General features: G+C 29.4%; 2 protein-coding genes across 3 annotated transcripts in view; one reads left to right on the forward strand and one right to left on the reverse strand.

Moving 5' to 3' along the window:
* Positions 1-16,177: 16,177 nt before the first annotated feature.
* LOC125385982 (40S ribosomal protein S6-like) lies at positions 16,178-21,550 on the reverse strand. 2 transcript variants are annotated; one of them, XM_048410271.1, is made up of 5 exons: positions 21,409-21,550; positions 18,427-18,631; positions 18,216-18,361; positions 16,601-16,801; positions 16,178-16,499 (listed from the first exon to the last, which is right to left on the reverse strand). In XM_048410271.1, exons 1-5 carry the CDS (start codon positions 21,412-21,414, stop codon positions 16,302-16,304), a joined length of 756 nt encoding a protein of 251 aa, XP_048266228.1. In that variant the 5' UTR covers positions 21,415-21,550; the 3' UTR covers positions 16,178-16,301. The 2 variants fall into 2 exon arrangements, with proteins under 2 accessions (XP_048266228.1, XP_048266229.1); XM_048410272.1 differs by lacking the exon at positions 21,409-21,550 and adding an exon at positions 21,116-21,364.
* A 438-nt stretch (positions 21,551-21,988) lies between these two features.
* The window catches only part of LOC125385926 (importin-11-like), a 104,048-nt gene continuing 102,244 nt past the window's right edge, over positions 21,989-23,792 (forward strand). Inside the window, exons 1-6 of the mRNA XM_048409956.1 lie at positions 21,989-22,189; positions 22,281-22,407; positions 22,611-22,711; positions 22,802-22,915; positions 22,997-23,403; positions 23,487-23,750. Of these exons, the coding sequence (XP_048265913.1) occupies positions 22,285-22,407; positions 22,611-22,711; positions 22,802-22,915; positions 22,997-23,403; positions 23,487-23,750 (1,009 nt within the window). The 5' untranslated portion in view covers positions 21,989-22,189; positions 22,281-22,284. The remainder of the gene's footprint in view (positions 22,190-22,280; positions 22,408-22,610; positions 22,712-22,801; positions 22,916-22,996; positions 23,404-23,486; positions 23,751-23,792) is intronic.

Here is a 23,792-nt window from a genome sequence, read left to right on the forward strand (position 1 = left end):
CGTTATAACATAATGCTATATAGCGTTAAGTGTTATATCGTAATACTCCATAACGTTATACGATATGTCATAATCATATGTAACGTTATACGTTATATCGTAATACTATATAACGTTATACGTTATATCGTAATACTATATAACGTTATACGTTATATCGTAATGCTATACAGCGTTATACGTTATATCGTAATACTATATAACGTTATACGTTGTAACCGTATACTACGTAACGTTATACTATATATAGTAATACTACATAACGTTATGCGGTATATCCTAATACTATACAACGTTATACGTTACATCGTAATACTATAGAACGTTATACGTTATATCGTAATATTATATAACGTTATACGTTATATCGTAATGCTACATAGCGTTATACATTATATCGTAATACTATATGATGTTATACGTTATATCGTAATACTATATAACGCTATACCTTGTAACCGTATACTACGTAACGTTATACTTTATATAGTAATACTATATAACGATATGCGTTATATCCAAATACTATACAACGTTATACGTTACATCGTAATACTATAGAACGTTATACGTTATTTCCTAATATTATATAACGTTATACGTTATATCGTAATACTATAAGACGTTATACGTTATATTGTAATACTATATAACGTTATACGTTGTAACTGTATACTACATAACGTCATACGTTATATCGTAATACTGTATAGCATTATACGTTATATCGTAATAGTATAGCGTTATAGGTTATGTCGTAATAGTATATAACGTTATACGTTATATTGTAATGCTATATAACGTTATACGTTAATTCATCATACTATGTAGCGTTATACGTTATGTCGTAATACTATACAATGTTATACGTTATATCGTAATACTATATATCATTATACGTTATATCGTAATAGTATAGTGTTATACGTTATGTCCTAATAGTATATAACGTTATACGTTGTATCGTAATACTATATAATGTTATACGTTATATTGTAATACTATATAACGTTATACGTTGTAACTGTATACTACATAACGTTATACGTTATATTGTAATGGTATATGACGTTAAACGTTATATCGCAATGTTATATATATCGTTCTAAGTTATATCGAAATACTATACAACGTTATACGTTATATCGTAATGTGATATAACGTTATACGTTATATCGTAATGTGATATAACGTTATACGTTATATCGTAATAGTATATAACATTATACGTTATATCGTAATAGTATATAACGTTATACGTTATATCGTAATACTATATAACATTAAACGTTATATCGTAATACTATATAAGGTTATGCGTCGTAACTGTATACTGCATAACGTTATACGTTATATCGTAATGTTATATAACGTTATACGTTATATCGTAATACTATATAACGTTATGCGTTGTAACGGTATACTACATAACGTTATACGTTATATCATAATATTATATAACGTTATACGTTATATCGTAATGTTATATAACGTTATACGTTATATCGTAATACTATATAACGTTATACGTTGTAACGGTATACTACATAACGTTATACGTTATATAGTAATATTATATAACGTTATATCGTAATATTATAATAACATTATATCGTAATAGTATATAACGCTATACGCTATATCGTAATGCTATACAGCGTTATACGTTATATCCTAATACTATATAACGTTATACGTTATATCTTAATATTGTATTACGTTATACGTTATAACATAATACTATATAACGTTATACGTTATATCGTAATACTATATAGCGCTTTAAGTTATATCGTAATACTATATAACGTTATACGTTATATCGTAATGCTATACAGCGTTATACGTTCTATCGTAATATTGTCTAACGTTATACGTTATATCTTAATAGTGTATAACGTGGCACGTTGTAACATATTACTATATAAAGTTATACGTTATATCGTATTACTATATAACGTTATGCGTTCTATCCTAATACTATACAACGTTACACGTAACATCGTAATATTATAGGACGTTGTACGTTGTATCGTAATATTATATAACGTTATACGTTATAACATAATGCTATATAACGTTATGTGTTATATCGTAATACTACATAACGTTATACGATATATCGTAATAGTATGCAACGTTATACATTATATCGTAACACTATATAGCGTTATACGTTATATCGTAATACTATATAACGTTATACGCTGTAACCGTCTACTACGTAACGTTATACTTTATATAGTAATACTATATAACGTTATGCGTTATATCCTAATACTATACAACGTTATACGTTCCATCGTAATACTATAGAACGTTATACGTTATATCGTAATATCATATAACGTTATACGTTATATCGTAATACTATATAACGTTATACGTTATATCGTTATACTATATAGCTCTATACGTTATATCGTAATACTATATAGCTCTATACGTTATATCGTAATACTATATAGCTCTATACGTTATATCGTAATACTATATAGCTCTATACGTTATATCGTAATACTATATAACGTTATACGTTATATCGTAATAATATAGAACGTTATACGTAGTAACTGCATACTACATAACGTTATACGTTGTATCGTAATGTGATATAACGTTATACGTTATATTGTAATACTATATAACGTCATACTTTGTAACGGTATACTACATAACGTTATACGTTATATCGTAATAGTATATAACGTTATACGTTATATCGTAATACTATATAGCTCTATACGTTATATCGTAATACTATATATCATTAAACGTTATATCGTAATACTATATAAGGTTATGCGTTGTAACTGTATACTGCATAACGTGATACGTTATATCGTAATGTTATATAACGTTATACGTTATATCGTAATACTATATAACGTTATGCGTTATATCCTAATACTATACAACGTTATACGTTACATCGTAATACTATAGAACGTTATACGTTATATCGTAATATCATATAACGTTATACGTTATATCGTAATACTATATAACGTTATGCGTTGTAACGGTATACTACATAACGTTATACGTTATATCATAATATAATATAACGTTATACGTTATATCGTAATAGTATGTAACGTTATGAGTTGTAAGGTTATACTACATAACGTTATACGTTGTAACGGTATACTACATAACGTTATACGTTATATAGTAATATTATATAACGTTATATCGTAATATTATAATAGCATTATATCGTAATAGTATATAACGCTATACGCTATATCGTAATGCTATACAGCGTCATACGTTATATCCTAATACTATATAACGTTATACGTTATATCTTAATATTGTATTACGTTATACGTTATAACATAATACTATATAACGTTATGCGTTATATCGTAATACTATATAGCGCTATAAGTTATATCGTAATACTATATAACGTTATAGGTTATATCGTAATGCTATACAGCGTTATACGTTCTATCGTAATATTGTCTAACGTTATACGTTATATCTTAATAGTGTATAACGTGGCACGTTGTAACATATTACTATATAAAGTTATACGTTATATCGTATTACTATATAACGTTATGCGTTCTATCCTAATACTATACAACGTTACACGTAACATCGTAATATTATAGGACGTTGTACGTTGTATCGTAATATTATATAACGTTATACGTTATAACATAATGCTATATAACGTTATGTGTTATATCGTAATACTACATAACGTTATACGATATATCGTAATAGTATGTAACGTTATACATTATATCGTAACACTATATAGCGTTATACGTTATATCGTAATACTATATAACGTTATACGTTATATCGTAATGCTATACAGCGTTATACGTTATATCGTAATACTATATAACGTTATACGTTGTAACCGTATACTACGTAACGTTATACTATATATAGTAATACTACATAACGTTATGCGGTATATCCTAATACTATACAACGTTATACGTTACATCGTAATACTATAGAACGTTATACGTTATATCGTAATATTATATAACGTTATACGTTATATCGTAATGCTACATAGCGTTATACATTATATCGTAATACTATATGATGTTATACGTTATATCGTAATACTATATAACGCTATACCTTGTAACCGTATACTACGTAACGTTATACTTTATATAGTAATACTATATAACGTTATGCGTTATATCCAAATACTATACAACGTTATACGTTACATCGTAATACTATAGAACGTTATACGTTATTTCCTAATATTATATAACGTTATACGTTATATCGTAATACTATAAGACGTTATACGTTATATTGTAATACTATATAACGTTATACGTTGTAACTGTATACTACATAACGTCATACGTTATATCGTAATACTGTATAGCATTATACGTTATATCGTAATAGTATAGCGTTATAGGTTATGTCGTAATAGTATATAACGTTATACGTTATATTGTAATGCTATATAACGTTATACGTTAATTCATCATACTATGTAGCGTTATACGTTATGTCGTAATACTATACAATGTTATACGTTATATCGTAATACTATATATCATTATACGTTATATCGTAATAGTATAGTGTTATACGTTATGTCCTAATAGTATATAACGTTATACGTTGTATCGTAATACTATATAATGTTATACGTTATATTGTAATACTATATAACGTTATACGTTGTAACTGTATACTACATAACGTTATACGTTATATTGTAATGGTATATGACGTTAAACGTTATATCGCAATGTTATATATATCGTTCTAAGTTATATCGAAATACTATACAACGTTATACGTTATATCGTAATGTGATATAACGTTATACGTTATATCGTAATGTGATATAACGTTATACGTTATATCGTAATAGTATATAACATTATACGTTATATCGTAATAGTATATAACGTTATACGTTATATCGTAATACTATATAACATTAAACGTTATATCGTAATACTATATAAGGTTATGCGTCGTAACTGTATACTGCATAACGTTATACGTTATATCGTAATGTTATATAACGTTATACGTTATATCGTAATACTATATAACGTTATGCGTTGTAACGGTATACTACATAACGTTATACGTTATATCATAATATTATATAACGTTATACGTTATATCGTAATGTTATATAACGTTATACGTTATATCGTAATACTATATAACGTTATACGTTGTAACGGTATACTACATAACGTTATACGTTATATAGTAATATTATATAACGTTATATCGTAATATTATAATAACATTATATCGTAATAGTATATAACGCTATACGCTATATCGTAATGCTATACAGCGTTATACGTTATATCCTAATACTATATAACGTTATACGTTATATCTTAATATTGTATTACGTTATACGTTATAACATAATACTATATAACGTTATACGTTATATCGTAATACTATATAGCGCTTTAAGTTATATCGTAATACTATATAACGTTATACGTTATATCGTAATGCTATACAGCGTTATACGTTCTATCGTAATATTGTCTAACGTTATACGTTATATCTTAATAGTGTATAACGTGGCACGTTGTAACATATTACTATATAAAGTTATACGTTATATCGTATTACTATATAACGTTATGCGTTCTATCCTAATACTATACAACGTTACACGTAACATCGTAATATTATAGGACGTTGTACGTTGTATCGTAATATTATATAACGTTATACGTTATAACATAATGCTATATAACGTTATGTGTTATATCGTAATACTACATAACGTTATACGATATATCGTAATAGTATGCAACGTTATACATTATATCGTAACACTATATAGCGTTATACGTTATATCGTAATACTATATAACGTTATACGCTGTAACCGTCTACTACGTAACGTTATACTTTATATAGTAATACTATATAACGTTATGCGTTATATCCTAATACTATACAACGTTATACGTTACAGCGTAATACTATAGAACGTTATACGTTATATCGTAATATCATATAACGTTATACGTTATATCGTAATACTATATAACGTTATACGTTATATCGTTATACTATATAGCTCTATACGTTATATCGTAATACTATATAGCTCTATACGTTATATCGTAATACTATATAGCTCTATACGTTATATCGTAATACTATATAGCTCTATACGTTATATCGTAATACTATATAACGTTATACGTTATATCGTAATAATATAGAACGTTATACGTAGTAACTGCATACTACATAACGTTATACGTTGTATCGTAATGTGATATAACGTTATACGTTATATTGTAATACTATATAACGTCATACTTTGTAACGGTATACTACATAACGTTATACGTTATATCGTAATAGTATATAACGTTATACGTTATATCGTAATACTATATAGCTCTATACGTTATATCGTAATACTATATATCATTAAACGTTATATCGTAATACTATATAAGGTTATGCGTTGTAACTGTATACTGCATAACGTTATACGTTATATCGTAATGTTATATAACGTTATACGTTATATCGTAATACTATATAACGTTATGCGTTATATCCTAATACTATACAACGTTATACGTTACATCGTAATACTATAGAACGTTATACGTTATATCGTAATATCATATAACGTTATACGTTATATCGTAATACTATATAACGTTATGCGTTGTAACGGTATACTACATAACGTTATACGTTATATCATAATATAATATAACGTTATACGTTATATCGTAATAGTATGTAACGTTATGAGTTGTAAGGTTATACTACATAACGTTATACGTTGTAACGGTATACTACATAACGTTATACGTTATATAGTAATATTATATAACGTTATATCGTAATATTATAATAGCATTATATCGTAATAGTATATAACGCTATACGCTATATCGTAATGCTATACAGCGTCATACGTTATATCCTAATACTATATAACGTTATACGTTATATCTTAATATTGTATTACGTTATACGTTATAACATAATACTATATAACGTTATGCGTTATATCGTAATACTATATAGCGCTATAAGTTATATCGTAATACTATATAACGTTATAGGTTATATCGTAATGCTATACAGCGTTATACGTTCTATCGTAATATTGTCTAACGTTATACGTTATATCTTAATAGTGTATAACGTGGCATGTTGTAACATATTACTATATAAAGTTATACGTTATATCGTATTACTATATAACGTTATGCGTTCTATCCTAATACTATACAACGTTACACGTAACATCGTAATATTATAGGACGTTGTACGTTGTATCGTAATATTATATAACGTTATACGTTATAACATAATGCTATATAACGTTATGTGTTATATCGTAATACTACATAACGTTATACGATATATCGTAATAGTATGTAACGTTATACATTATATCGTAACACTATATAGCGTTATACGTTATATCGTAATACTATATAACGTTATACGTTGTAACCGTCTACTACGTAACGTTATACTTTATATAGTAATACTATATAACGTTATGCGTTATATCCTAATACTATACAACGTTATACGTTACATCGTAATACTATAGAACGTTATACGTTATATCGTAATATCATATAACGTTATACGTTATATCGTAATACTATATAACGTTATACGTTATATCGTAATACTATATAGCTCTATACGTTATATCGTGATACTATATAGCTCTATACGTTATATCGTAATACGATATAGCTCTATACGTTATATCGTAATACTATATAACGTTATACGTTATATCGTAATAATATAGAACGTTATACGTAGTAACTGCATACTACATAACGTTATACGTTATATCGTAATAATATAGAACGTTATACGTTATATTGTAATACTATGGAACGTTATACGTTATATCGTAATGTGATATAACGTTATATGTTATATCGTAATGTGATATAACGATATACGTTATATCGTAATGTGATATAACGTTATACGTTATATTGTAATACTATATAACGTTATACGTTGTAACTGTATACTACATAACGTTATACGTTACATTTAATACTATAGAACGTTATACTTTATATTGTAATAGTATATAACGTTATAAGTTATATCCTAATACTATATAACGTTATACGTTTAATCGTAATATTATATAACGTTATACGTTGTAACGGTATACTACATAACGTTATACGTTATATCGTAATATTATTTAACATTATACGTTATATCGTAATACTGTATAACGTTATGCTTTATGTCGTAATACTATATAACGTTATAAGTTATATCCTAATACTATATAACGTTATACGTTATATCGTAATACTATATAACGTTATACGTTGTAACGGTATACTACATAACGTTATACTTTATATCGTAATACTATACAACGTTCTACGTTATATCTTAATGCTATACAACGTTATACGTTACATCGTAATACTATAGAACGATATACGCAATATGGAAATATTATATAACGGCATACGTTGTAACAGAATGCTACATAACGTTATATGTTATATCGTAATACTATATAGCGTTATACGTTATATCGTAATGGTATATAACGTTATACGTTATATCGTAATACTACATAACGTTATACGTTATATCGTAATAATATAGAACGTTATACGTTATATCGTAATACTATGTAACGTTATACGTTATATCGTAATGTGATATAACGTTATACGTTATATCGTAATGTGATATAACGTTATACGTTATATTGTAATACTATATAACGTTATACGTTGTAACTGTATACTACATAACGTTATACGCTATATCGTAATATTATTTAACGTTATACGTTATATCGTAATAATATAGAACGTTATACGTTATATGGTAATACTATGTAACGTTATACGTAGTAACTGCATACTACATAACGTAATACGTTTTATCGCAACGTGATATAACGTTATGCGTTATATTGTAATACTATATAACGTTATACGTTGTAACTGTATACTACATAACGTTATACGTTATATCGTAATATTATTTAACGTTATACGTTATATCGTAATACTATATAACGTTATACGTTATATCGTAATACTATATAACGTTATGCGTTGTAACGTTATACTACATAACGTTATACGTTGTAACGGTATACTACATAACGTTATACTTTATATTGTAATAGTATATAACGTTATAAGTTATATCCTAATACTATATAACGTTATACGTTTAATCGTAATATTATATAACGTTATTCGTTTAATCGTAATATTATATAACGTTATACGTTGTAACGGTATACTACATAACGTTATACGTTATATCGTAATCTTATATAACGTTATACGTTATATCGTAATACTATGTAACGTTATAGGTTGTAACGGTATACTACATAACGTTATACGTTATATCGTAATATTATTTAACGTTATACGTTATATCGTAATACTATATAACGTTATACGTTATGTTGTAATACTACAGAATGTTATACGTTATATCGTAATAGTATATAACGTTATGCGTTGTAACGGTATACTACATAACGTTATACGTTATATCATAATATTATATATCGTTATACCTTATATCGTAATAATATGTAACGTTATACGTTGTAACGGTATACTACATAACGTTATACGTTATATAGTAATATTATATAACGTTATATCGTAATATTATAATAACATTATATCGTAATAGTATATAACGCTATACGCTATATCGTAATGCTATACAGCGTTATACGTTATACCGTAATACTATATAACGTTATACGTTATATCTTAATATTGTATAACGTTATACGCTATAACATAATGCTATATAACGTTATACGTTATATCGTAATACTATATAGCGCTATACGTTATATCGTAACAGTACATAACGTTATACGTTATATAGAAGTACTATACAACGTTATACGTTATATCGTAATGCTATACATCGTTATACGTTCTATCGTAATATTGTCTAACGTTATACGTTATATCGTAATAGTGTACAACGTGGCACGTTGGAACATAATACTATATAAAGTTATACCTTATATCGTATTACTATATAACGTTATGCGTTCTATCCTAATGCTATACAACGTTACACGTTACATCGTAATACTATAGGACGTTATACGTTGTATCGTAATATTATATAACGTTATATGTTATATCCTAATACTATACAACGTTATACGTTACATCGTAATACTATAGAACGTTATACGTTATATCCTAATATTATATAACGTTATATGTTATATCGTAATACTATATAACGTTATACGTTATATCGTAATACTATATAGCTCTATACGTTATATCGTAATACTATATAGCTCTATACGTTATATCGTAATACTGTATAACGTTATACGTTATATCGTAATACTATATAACGTTATACGTTATATCGTAATACTATATAGCATTATACGTTATATCGTAATAGTATAGCGTTATACGTTATGTCGTAATACTGTATAACGTTATACGTTGTAAAGGTACACTACATATCGTTATACTTTATATCGCAATACTATACAACGTTATGCGTTATATCGTAATACTATAGAACGTTATACGTAACATCTTAATACTATGTAACGTTATACGTTGTAAGCGTATACTACGCAACGTTATACTTTATATAGTAATACTATATAACGTTATGCGTTATATCCTAATACTATACAACGTTATGCGTTACATCGTAATACTATAGAACGTTATACGTTATATCCTAATATTGTATAACGTTATATGTTATATCGTAATGCTATACAGCGTTATACGTTACATCGTAATACTATATAACGTTATACTTTATATCGTAATGCTATACAGCGTTATACGTTCTATCGTAATATTGTCTAACGTTATACGTTATATCTTAATAGTGTATAACGTTATACTTTGTAACATTATACTATATAACGTTATACGTTATATCGTACTACTATACAACGTTATGCGTTCTATCATAATACTATACAACGTTATACGTTACATCGTAATACAATAGAACGTTATACGTTATATCCTAATATTATATAACGTTATACGTTATATCGTAATACTATATAGCTCTATACGTTATATCGTAATACTATATAGCTCTATACGTTATATCGTAATACTATATAACGTTATACGTTATATTGTAATACTATATAACCTTATACGTTGTAACTGTATACTACATAAAGTTATACGTTATACCGTAATACTATATAACGTTATAAGTTATATCCTAGTACTATATAACGTTATACGTTATATCGTAATACTATATAACGTTATACGTTGTAACGGTATACTAGATAACGTTATACATTATATCGTAATACTATACAACGTTCTACGTTATATCGTAATACTATGTAACGTCATACGTTATGTCGTAATAGTATACAACGTTATACGTTATATCGCATTACTATATAGCATTATACGTTATATCGTAATAGTATAGCGTTATACGTTATGTCGTAATACTACATAACGTTATACGTTATATCGTAATAATATAGAACGTTATACGTTATATTGTAGTACTATGTAACGTTATACGTTATATCGTAATGTGATATAACGTTATACGTTATATCGTAATGTGATATAACGTTATACGTTATATCGTAATGTGATATAACGTTATACGTTATATCGTAATGTGATATAACGTTATACGTTATATTGTAATACTATATAACGTTATACGTTGTAACTGTATACTACATAACGTTATACGTTACATCGTAATACTATAGAACGTTATACGCAATATGGAAATATTATATAACGGCATATGTTATAACATAATGCTATATAACGTTATACGTTTAATCGTAATATTATATAACGTTATACGTTGTAACGGTATACTACATAACGTTATACGTTATATCGTAATAGTATATAACGTTATACGTTATATCGTAATACTATATAACGTTGAACGTTATATCGAAATATTATATAATGTTATACGTTATATCGCAATACTATATAACGTAATACGTTCTAACGGTATACTACATAACGTTATACGTTATATCATAATATTATATAACGTTATACGTTATATCGTAATAATATGTAACGTTATACGTTGTAACGGTATACTACATAACGTTATACGTTATATAGTAATATTATATAACGTTATATCGTAATATTATAATAACATTATATCGTAATAGTATATAACGCTATACGCTATATCGTAATGCTATTCAGCGTTATACGTCATACTATATACTATCGTTGTACTATAGAACGTTATACGTTATGTCGTAATATTATATAACGTTATGCGTTATATCCTAATACTATACAATGTTATACGTTACATCGTAATACTATGGAACGTTATACGTTATATCGTAATATTATATAACGTTATACGTTATAACATAATGCTATATAACGTTATGTGTTATATCGTAATACTACATAACGTTATACGATATATCGTAATAGTATGTAACGTTATACGTTGTAACGGTATACTACATAACGTTATACTTTATATCGTAATTGTATATAACGTTATATGATATATCCTATTACTATATAACGTTAAACGTTATATCGTAACAGTATATAACGTTATACTTTATATCGTAATACTATATAACGTTATACGATATATCCTAATACTATACAACGTTTTACGTTACATCGTAATACTATAGAACGTTATACGTTATATCGTAATGCTATACAGCGTTATACTTTATATCGTGATAGTATATTACGTTATAAGATGTATCCTAATACTATATACTAGTAACGTCATACGTTATTACGTAATAGTATATATCGCTATACGTTATGTGGTAATAATATACAACGTTATACGTGATATGGTAATACTACATAACGCTATACGTTATTACGTAATAGTATATAACGTGATATGTTATTACGTAATAGGATATACCGTTATACCTTATATGGTAATAACATACAACGTTATTCAAGATACAGTGATACTATATAACGTTATACGTTATTACGTATTAGTATATAACGTTATACGTTATTACGTAATAGTATATAAGGTGATACGTTATTACGTAACAGTATACAACGTTCTACGTTATATGATAGTACTATATAACGTCATTCGTTATTACGTAATAGTACATATCGTTGTACGTTATATGGCAATATTACACAACGTTATACGTGATATGGTAATACCATATAACGTTATACGTTATTACGTAATGGTATATAACGTTATGTGTTATTACGTAATAGTATATAACGTTATACGTTATTACGTAATAGTATGTCGTTATGCGTTATTACGTAATGGTATATAACGTTATACGTTATTACGTAATAGTTTATAACGTGATACGTTATTACGTAATAGTATATACCGTTATACGTTATATGGCAATAATATACAACGTTATACGTGATATAGTGATACCATATAACGTTATAGGTTATTACGTAATAGTATATATCGCTATGCGTTATTACGTAATAGCATATAACGTTATACGTTTTTACGTAGTAGTATATAACGTTATACGTTATTACGTAATATTATATACCGTTATACGTTATATGGCAATAATATACAACGTTATACGTGATATAGTGATATTATATAACGTTATAGGTTATTACGTAATGGTATATAACGTTATGCGTTATTACGTAATAATATATACCTTTATGCGTTATTACGTAGTAGTATATAACGTGATACGTTATTACGTAATAGTATATAACGTGATACGTTATTAAATAATAGTCGATATCGCTATACGTTATATGGTAATAATATACAACGTTATACGTGATATGGTAATACTACATAACGCTATACGTTATTACGTAATATTATATAACGTTATACGTGATATGGTAATACCATATAACGTTATACGTTATGACGGAATAATATATAACGTGATACGTTATTACGTAACAGTATGCAACGTTATACGTGATATGGTAATACTATATAACGTTATACGGTATTACGTAACAGTATACAACGTTATACGTGATATGGTAATACTATATAACGTGATACGTTATTACGTAACAGTATACAACGTTATACGTTATATGATAGTACTATATAACGTCATACGTTATTACGTAATAGTATATATCGCTATACGTTATATGGTAATAATATACAACGTTATACGTGATATGGTAATACTACATAACGCTATACGTTATTACGTAATAGTATATACCGTTATACGTTATATGGCAATAATATACAACGTTATACGTAATATAGTGATACTATATAACGTTATAGGTTATTACGTAATAGTATATAACGTTATACGTTTTTACGTAATAGTATATAACCTGATACGTTATTACGTAACAGTATACAACGTTATACGTGATATGGTAATACTATATAACGTTATACGCTATTACGTAACAGTATACAACGTTATACGTGATATGGTAATACTATATAACGTGATACGTTATTACGTAACAGTATACAACTTTATACGTTATATGATAGTGCTATATAACGTCATACGTTATTATTATTACGAAAAAGCTGAAACGAGCACAACGAACGGCCCTGTGCATAACAACGACGGCATACCGTACCGTCTCCCACGCGGCACTTTGCGTGTTGACCGGGAATCTCCCGATTTACGTAAAGATAAAGATGCTCGGAGAGACCTACGAGAGGAACAAGATCCATGAGTCCAGGATTGGCGCTGATGACGGCTGCAAGCTGAAGGAGGAACTGGAGGCGATTCGCAAGAAGGCCCAAGAGGAGTGGCAGAAGGAATGGAACAGCTACAAAAAGGAGAATGTCACGAAGAAATTAATACCGAGTGCGCTGCTATTTACCAAAAAGAAGATGGACATCGATCACCACACCATGCAGCTTCTAACCGGGCATGGGAGCTTCGGTGTCTATAGGAAGAGGATTGGCAAGGACAGCGACAGCAACTGTCTCGACTGTGGAGACCCTAACGACGATGCAGAGCACGCCCTCTTCGCGTGCCCGAAGTGAAAGGACAGAAGGATCGAGCTGGAGAACGCTCTTGGCGAGAAGATAGGCGTGGACAATCTGATCGCCACGGTGACCGCCAAGAACGAGAGCTGGAATAAATCCAGGCAATTCTGCAAGACCGTCACAGGAGGGTGACAGCGAGGGCCTGGGAAGAGGCAAGGAGGAGAACGAGTGAAACAACAACTACGCGGAGCAATGAAGGCAAGAATACAAAAGAACGAAAAACCGCAGAAGGAGATCAGCCCAGTATCCTGAACTGGCTGAGAAGATGACATGAGCAGTAACTGCCCGAAGAGGTAGATACAACGGGGCACGAAAGGACAACCCTGATGACTGCCGACAGGTTTTACCGGGGTTGTCTGCCCTCAAAGCGGAGGAAGAAGGAGGAGGGGTTTTTAGTGGGTATGGCAACGACATCCGACCGACTCCCACATAACCCAGTGACGCGGGTTACGGGGCATGCGTAATAGCATTTTCCCCTCCTCACGCAAAAAAAAAAGAGTGATGTAGCCATCGCAAAGTTCATGGGCATCACCACCAGCACGTCATACTAAAGAGAGGAACAGAATCCTACGACCGTACACGGAACGCCCTGCACCGTACCGAGAGGTATCCATGACCATATCGAAGACATCGCACAACATCTGCAAGGATAGGACAACAATCGGCTGACGCTTTACCACGTTAAGATCTATAATGTTATCTCTGGTAAGGGGGTATTGTAGCGGCACTCGACAACAAATACCGCTACTCGACACTAACTAAGCAACCAACTCTAGGTTTCGAACGTTCGGGACCCGGGTTCGATTCCCGGCGCCCGTGATCCTATTTTTCTTCCACGCATCAAAATGGAAGAATAATTAGCAGTATCCCAGCAGCGACATCTACAGCCGGCAATTACTACTATCACGGACGACATATACCACCTCTACAATACTAATTAAGAATAATATTAAAATAACCATTGATGTTGATGATGACCTCTATAATTCCACCTTAATCATTTCAGAAACTTTAAAAATTACTAATTGCTTAAAATGATAAGCTTCTACCTTACGTATATGCTGTATAAATTTAGACGAGTATAATAGTGTATATATGAACATTACGAATATGGAACATGTAAGTGATATTACAAAAAGACAAGATATTACAAAAAAAATATAAATATTTATTAGGCTTATATACAGCTAATATTTAATAGGTTTATATACAACATATTTGTACACAATTTGTTAGTTTCATATTGTATTGGACGGTATCATTGCAGTCTTTTACTTTTGAATGGCGGGTGCAGACTGACTGCCCGATTTGGAATCTCGTATAGAAGCACTACGTCTTCGCTTTAGTTCTTCTTGATGTCTATTCTTAGCTTCCTTTTGCCGTTGTGCTAACAGCTTCGCATATTCTGCTGCTTGTTGCTTGCGAGCCAAGCAACGCTTCGTCTTTAGAGCCAGTCTATGCCTCTTTCTCTATATAAACATATTTTTATTTTACTATAAACTCCATACTTTTGGAAAATTTTAACTGAAACAAAACAACAATATAAATATAGATACATATATGTACAAACCTGGAGTGTAAGTGGGGTAATAAGACGTTGAATTTTAGGGGCTTTCGACCGCTGTGGTTTGCCCTCTTTTTGAATTGGTCGTTTCACAACGAATCGACGGACATCATCTTCCTTCGATAAGTTAAATAGTTTGCGAATTTTGCTCGCTCTCTTGGGTCCTAAACGGCGTGGGACTTCCCTGTCAGTTAAATCCGGGATATCCTGTAAGAATTTAATCAACTTATACATTAAATGCTTCTTAGCATTAAAAATGTTCTTTAACACGTTCACGTGGGCGTTGCAATTTGTATTTCTCGCCGTGGGGCAGCACTCGTATGGATTATTATTTGAAGGCCACATGCAATTCATAGATAGCTGTTATACGAGTGTGCCCTTGGTTGAAGAAAAAAACTTTGGCAGAAAAAAACATTTATTTGTGGTACTGTAAAAATAAACAAAAAATGTTTACCGCCACAAACGATACAAAAACAAAAACGGGGCCACATTGTGAGTTTTGAAAATCGTAGCAGAGTTAAATTTTTTAAATGGATTGACAAAAGACCAGTTTATATGTTTACTACTTCCAAGAATCACATGTGTACAATTATTCAAGGAAAAAATGATGAAGTAAAGTCTGATATTTTTTTATAACGATGCAAAAAGGGGTGATGACTTATCCTATCAAATGACATCGTACTGTAGTTATTTACGGAAAACCGTTAAATGGTACAAAAAAATTATTATACAATTAATATGAGGGACTTGACTCATAATTCCGTGGTACATATATCAAAGATAATGTAATAAAGATATTAATATTTTGCAATTTAGAGAAAAAATTATTGTTCATCTTTGACCAATAATCACCACATTGCAGAAATGGCTATTGAAAAGCAAATACCTTCACAAAATGTTCACATTTTCTCCATTCACATAAAGGATCTGTAAGAAAGTCAAGAAAAAGAAGTAAGGAACGTTATAAATGCTTATATAAAAAAAATTAGAGATTATGCCATGAAAAAAAACTAAAAAAATTACGATATACTGCAATCATTGTGAGAGCCAGCCAGCACTTTGTTTCAAGTGCGTTTAAAAATTGCAAATAGAAATAAATAAACAATTAAGGTAAGGTAATTATAATATTGAATTGCTGTGTTTACTATCGAATTTTTGTTTTGTATGTTTATAATATTGAGATGAAATAAAATAAATCCTACTTCTTTTTCATTTAATAGACGTCAAATTTCCATTTAAATTTTCAAATATTTCAAATTGCGATTTTTTCTAGTTACTAAACGAACTACATTTTTGATGGTACGCACCATCTGATAGAACATTCAAGTGTGAGTCAAGTGTACGCTGCCTGATGCGAGACTCAAGCGCGAGCCACCGGTGATACGCGCCGGCGTGAACGTGTTAATAACTTAACTCACTGATCATTACATCCACAGATATGTTGACTTTTAGTGTATCGCTTATACACTGAGAAAAAGTATAAATTACATAACACAGTCTCCCAAATCAAAACACTATAGTTAATCTTCCATGTTTACGATAGTATCATAAGATAATAAGACAATTCTAAGATACACCCTGAAACATGGATAATAGATAGAAAGTACAGTCAAATTAATACCTTTTCTCCTTTTTTGACAATGACGAGAGCGAGTACTGAAAGGTTGGAATCGACTATGCATCCACGGACAGATTTACGTTTACGCTCACCATCACGTCTAGGTCTGTAGCATGAATGTCCTTTTGAGAGCAATAAACGTACGCGCCCTAGTTACAGGAATTTTTAAAAAATTAAAATCAAACGAAATTAGAATAAAAAATGCTTGTGTTACCATTAGTCAGAACGCCCTGTTTCATAGGAAATCCTTGTTTATCATTGCCGCCGGAGATACGAACGACATATCCCTTCCATTCGTTACCGAGAGCATCAGCCTCTACTTCTGCGCCCATACGCTTTTCATAAAAAATTCTCAGCTTATGTTCATCGGAGATTTCAAACAGTTTTTGACATCCTGTTGCAGGATACGATACGTTCAACTAAAAAACACAAATATTATACAGCATATGCAAAGATTTATCAGCTTTTGCCAGTTTATTTAATGTACGTAATCAAACAAAAATGTTATATATACATAGCCATATAAAGCTTTATTAAAAAGTTAAAACAAAAATTCAAAATACAAGGGGACTAGTAAGAAACTCGTTATCACTATGCTATAAAATAACAGTAGATACAGCACCTTGTAATAAGGCTTCAATTGATTTATACTTATGAAGCATTTTTTGCTTGATAATAGCCATAAAATATATTCACAAAGGTCGGCTGTTTATACTTGTAGAGTGAAATATAGGTTAAACGTCTAAGACATTTTAATGAGGTACTTTCGTAGTATAATAATGAAAATTGTAAATCTTAATGCTCTATATGAAGAAAATTTAGCCTCTTGCCTTATGATTTAAGTTCCAATAGTGTGTGCCATAAACAACAAGATCAGTCACATGTCAAACCAATTTATGATTTGGCTGAGTGTTCGTGTCTTTTTGTAAATGCATGTGTACAGGCACAATTAATTTTACTTTGCAGGATGTTTGATAAATAAATACTACCAACTGATCATTGAACAAGTAAGATTTATTATCTTGAAGTCAATAATAAATCTAATAAATCAATAACATTTTTATTACAATTTCTAAAAAAACATATTTTAAATTATGAACGTCTTGAAAAAATTTACAAAAATTTAATAATCTTCAATCGTGTGATATCTTTCAAAGCGTATTGGTACATGTAATGCAACTTTACATCTTTTGCACTCCCACGTTGTTTCACTACGTTTTTTATGTTTTGTGCATGCTTTACAAGCTCTTGGTGGCTTTGATTTCGATGGTGTTGGATCTATATGCTTGGGAAAATGACCCCAATGTTTTCCATGCAGTCTCTTTGGTAAATCTCCATTCGATAATCGTCCTTTTCGTATATATTCTGGTAATGGTACATTTTTTTAGTAATGATTGGGCTATTTCAATTCTATATTCAGCATAAGTCTGTTTTTTGTGAGTATTTATTTTGTTGAATAAAATGTACGAGTTAAACAGAGCAATATCAAAGCGGTAAAAGAAAACTTTTCGGTATCCTTTCATACATTTCCTCATCACAGGGAAGCATGCTAGCATTCGGTCTTGCCGGTCAATTCCTATCATTCTGCTATTTTGTGTTTTGAAGAAAGAATATAAATGTCTCGTATATCCTTCCATTTTAATGCCATTATTCCATTGCAGCTTCTCATTATATATTCACCCATTTTTAATTTTACTTTATAAAAATCTTTTGGCATATTATTTCTGTTCCAGTGCACTGTTCCAACAACATTAGTTTTATTGTTAATTAAAGTTTTACACAGTTTTGGAGAACAATTGTTTAAATATAAAGTATGTCCTTTATGTAATATTGACTGTGATAGCTCTTTGACAACACTTTCAAATGCACTGTTACCAGAATTTATTTTATCACTACCAGTGTATATTTTAAGGTCATAGCAATAACCTGATTTTGACTCACATAATTTATAAAATTTTATACCAAATCTTACCCCTTCTGATGGATTAAATTGTTTATAGGATAAGCGTCCCTTATATTTCATCAATGATTCATTGATAGTAATGTTCTCTTGCATTGTATATACTTCTTTAAATCTTTGATTCAAAAAGTTTATCACAGGTTTTATTTTACATAATTTATCTGTATTGTTAGCCAAATTGTTATCTGCAAAATGCAAACATTTAGTTATTTGCAGAAATCTTTTGAACCGCATTGTTTTTCAGAAAATTGGAGTTTTTATAACTGCTTTCTTAGACCAATTCATTTGAATTGTTGGTTTTTTAACTTCAGCCATTATTATACATAGTGCAAAATATATTTTGATTTCACCACAGTCTATAGGAAACCAAGTTTTATCTATTTTTAGTCTTTTATTTTCATTGTTCATTATTTGGTTTGCGTATCGATTCGTCTCCATGACAATATTTTCCCAAAATATATTATCAAATATTATATTAAAAAAGTCTAATTCTTTTTTGTTTTCACCTAACTGACTCAAAATTGCCACTTTTATGCCAGGATTTTCTGTATAATTCCAGATTTTTGGATCATTAGTCTCTTCTTTCCAAATCCATAGCTGATTGTTGATGATTACTGTGGTCTTCATCGTCGGTATCATCTTCAATAATCAGTCGCTTACAACGTTTTCGTACAGGAAGTGAAATATCACTACTGTCACTATCACTATTTAAAATATCTATCAAATCACTTTTTGCAATGTTAGCTGAATTTACAATGTTCCCAACAACGCTTAATATTCTTTTTGAAGTTATTTTTGAGAATAAATTTCTAATATTTTTCAAGAAAATATATTTGCATATCCGAATGCGGCCAAGAAAATTAGTAAGTATTTGTCGCGTGTAGCCCCAAGAACGTACCACGTCTCTCACACGTATTATTTACTTTTGGTCCGAATGACTTACCATGTCTCTCACACGTGTTATTTATATTTGGCCCGATCGACGTACCATATCTCTCGCACGATATTGTAGGATAAGGGGTTAAGTATTCTACATTTGGATATGACTTGCTTCATGCTACTTATGCCGAAGATAAATGAAATAAGTCTTATTTTAACATTGGTTAGGTATACAGATAAACGAATGTTTCATAAATTATATATATCTAAAATTACTTATAGCATTTCAATATATAAATTTTTATAGTAACTGTTTGTAATATTTGTTAGATTTTGAAATTATTATTGGATACGTACCTTCATTGTGAGAAGTATCAAGCAATGCAGCGAGCTATAAACAGAAAGACCGTATATCGCACAAGCGGACACTGAATGCGTAGTAGAGTGCGTGCACCGGATATCCGGTTTAAGTCCAATGAAATTTTAAAGCGAAAATAGCAATAAACAAACTCCTTATAAATCTGTAAACAAATCATATTGATACTTATGTTTTCATAGAAATTATAGCTTAAATTTTTAGTAGTAAATTAATTCATCAACGAATTACATTTCTCTGACAAACAGATGTGAAGAAAATTAATAACATTTCTTTCAAATATTTCAAATCACTAATGTATATGTACATATTTTATTATATAGAAAATATATAAACGCAAGAAGAAACATTATTGTTTCTTTATCTTTAAAAGATAAGTAAATATTGAAACATATTCTATCAACAGTATTATTTATACTGTTGTCTATTAGAAAGAACTAGTTTTTAGTTCTGGGATAGCTCTTTGGAAATATTAGAATTTTTGCTTAAATACATGAGTAAATAACATTATCATAATAGGTTGATCATACCTTATACGATATATGAATAATGGATAAATAAATCTAGACTAGAATCGCGTTTTACGAGTAATAAGGTGGTTTACACTATAACAATAACTGTCATTTTGTAGAAAGAGACGAAAGCAGGAGGGGGGCAGCGTTCTGAAATGCCGACTTGCGGGCGTGTGTGACATTTTGATGTAGAGTGTCTTTGATGATTTTCGTCATGTATTGATTTAATACATAGATATTTCCGAAAAAAGTTAAGTTTAGTCGATCTTTTCAGAGGAAAACAAATAACAATGAGCTATTTGAATTTAATGTAAAACATTGAATATATTAATTTTTTGTAGGAAGATGGATGTCGCAGTGATAGAAGTCCTTCAACAAGCGGGTAGTCAGGATCCCACTATTTTGAAACCAGCTGAACAAACTCTAAAACAATGGGAAACTGAAAGGGGATTCTACACTGCGTTATATGTAAGTTGCATGAATAAATGTAAAATAAATTTGATTAGATTGTAAGGAGGCAAAAATTTATTCCTGATCATTTTTATTTTAACTAGCATATATAAGCATATACTATTTGCTTATGTACGTAAGATTATTTTAGGTTATTTATTTTCATTACTAACGAAAGTCTAATTATTATATTGTGAGTAAAATATTAATAATTATTTCAGAATGTGTTTTCTAATCATTCCTTGAGTATCAATATTAGATGGATGGCTATTTTATGTTTCAAAAATGGTGTTGATAAATATTGGAGAAAAAATGCTCCAAAGTAAGTATTCTTTAACGCAATCAAATTTGGCTAATAGTATTAACATCTTAATGTAAATTAATTAATAAATAACATGCATTATTACTACAGTGGAATTGCAGATGACGAAAAGGAATTTCTTAGACAACGTTTAATAGTAAACTTTGAAGAACCTGTAAATCAGTTAGCTATCCAATTGGCAGCTCTCATTGCTAAAATTGCAAGGTAATTGATATTGATTAAATAATTTGCGTTTATTTTTCTCTCTGATTCATAAAATAAGTTAAACGAAATAATGTTGTGCAGATATGATTGGCCTAGAGAATGGCGGTCATTAATTCCAACCTTATTGGATGTTATAAGAGGACAAAATCCTTTGGCCCAGCATCGGGCACTGTTAATATTACATCATGTTGTTAAGTGTTTAGCCTCTAAACGTTTAGTTCCTGACAGACGACTCTTCCAAGAATTAACCAGTAGTGTGTTCAGTTTTATTCTGAATGTGTGGAATACTTACACAGAATCTTTTCTTATAATGGCATCAAATGGGGCAGACACAAATCAGATACAGGAAGCTTTGGAAAAAGCGTTACTTCTATTGAGAATTCTTAGAACACTTATTGTAAATGGGTTTAATAAACCTTCAGAATCCCATGATGCTATGTCATTCTTGGAAATTGTTTTTGAACGTGCAAGAACTTGTCTTGAATGTCGTTAGTATATTTCTCCTCTGATACTACCCTTAATATCAGTTATATATTTGTCTCTCTTAATAATGATTTTTATATAATTCTAGGAAAGACATTAATTTCAAGAGGTATACAGATGGAAGTATGCGATAAATTTATAATTCATTTAACTAAAGTATTAATAGGAGTATTAGAAATGCATCCATTTTGCTATGTAGAACTAATACCAACATCATTAGAATTTTCTGTTTTTTATTGTTTCACTGAAGCTGGTCAAGCCCTAGCTTTTGAAAGATTTGTTATACAGTGTTTAAATTTAATGAAAGGCATTTTATTATCTACATACTATAAACCAGCTAAAGTTCTCAAAGGTATATATGATGGATAATGGTATTTTGTAAATTTATGGGTGT

The sequence above is a fragment of the Bombus terrestris genome, chromosome 11, assembly GCF_910591885.1.
Source record: "Bombus terrestris chromosome 11, iyBomTerr1.2, whole genome shotgun sequence".
NCBI lineage: Eukaryota > Metazoa > Arthropoda > Insecta > Hymenoptera > Apidae > Bombus > Bombus terrestris.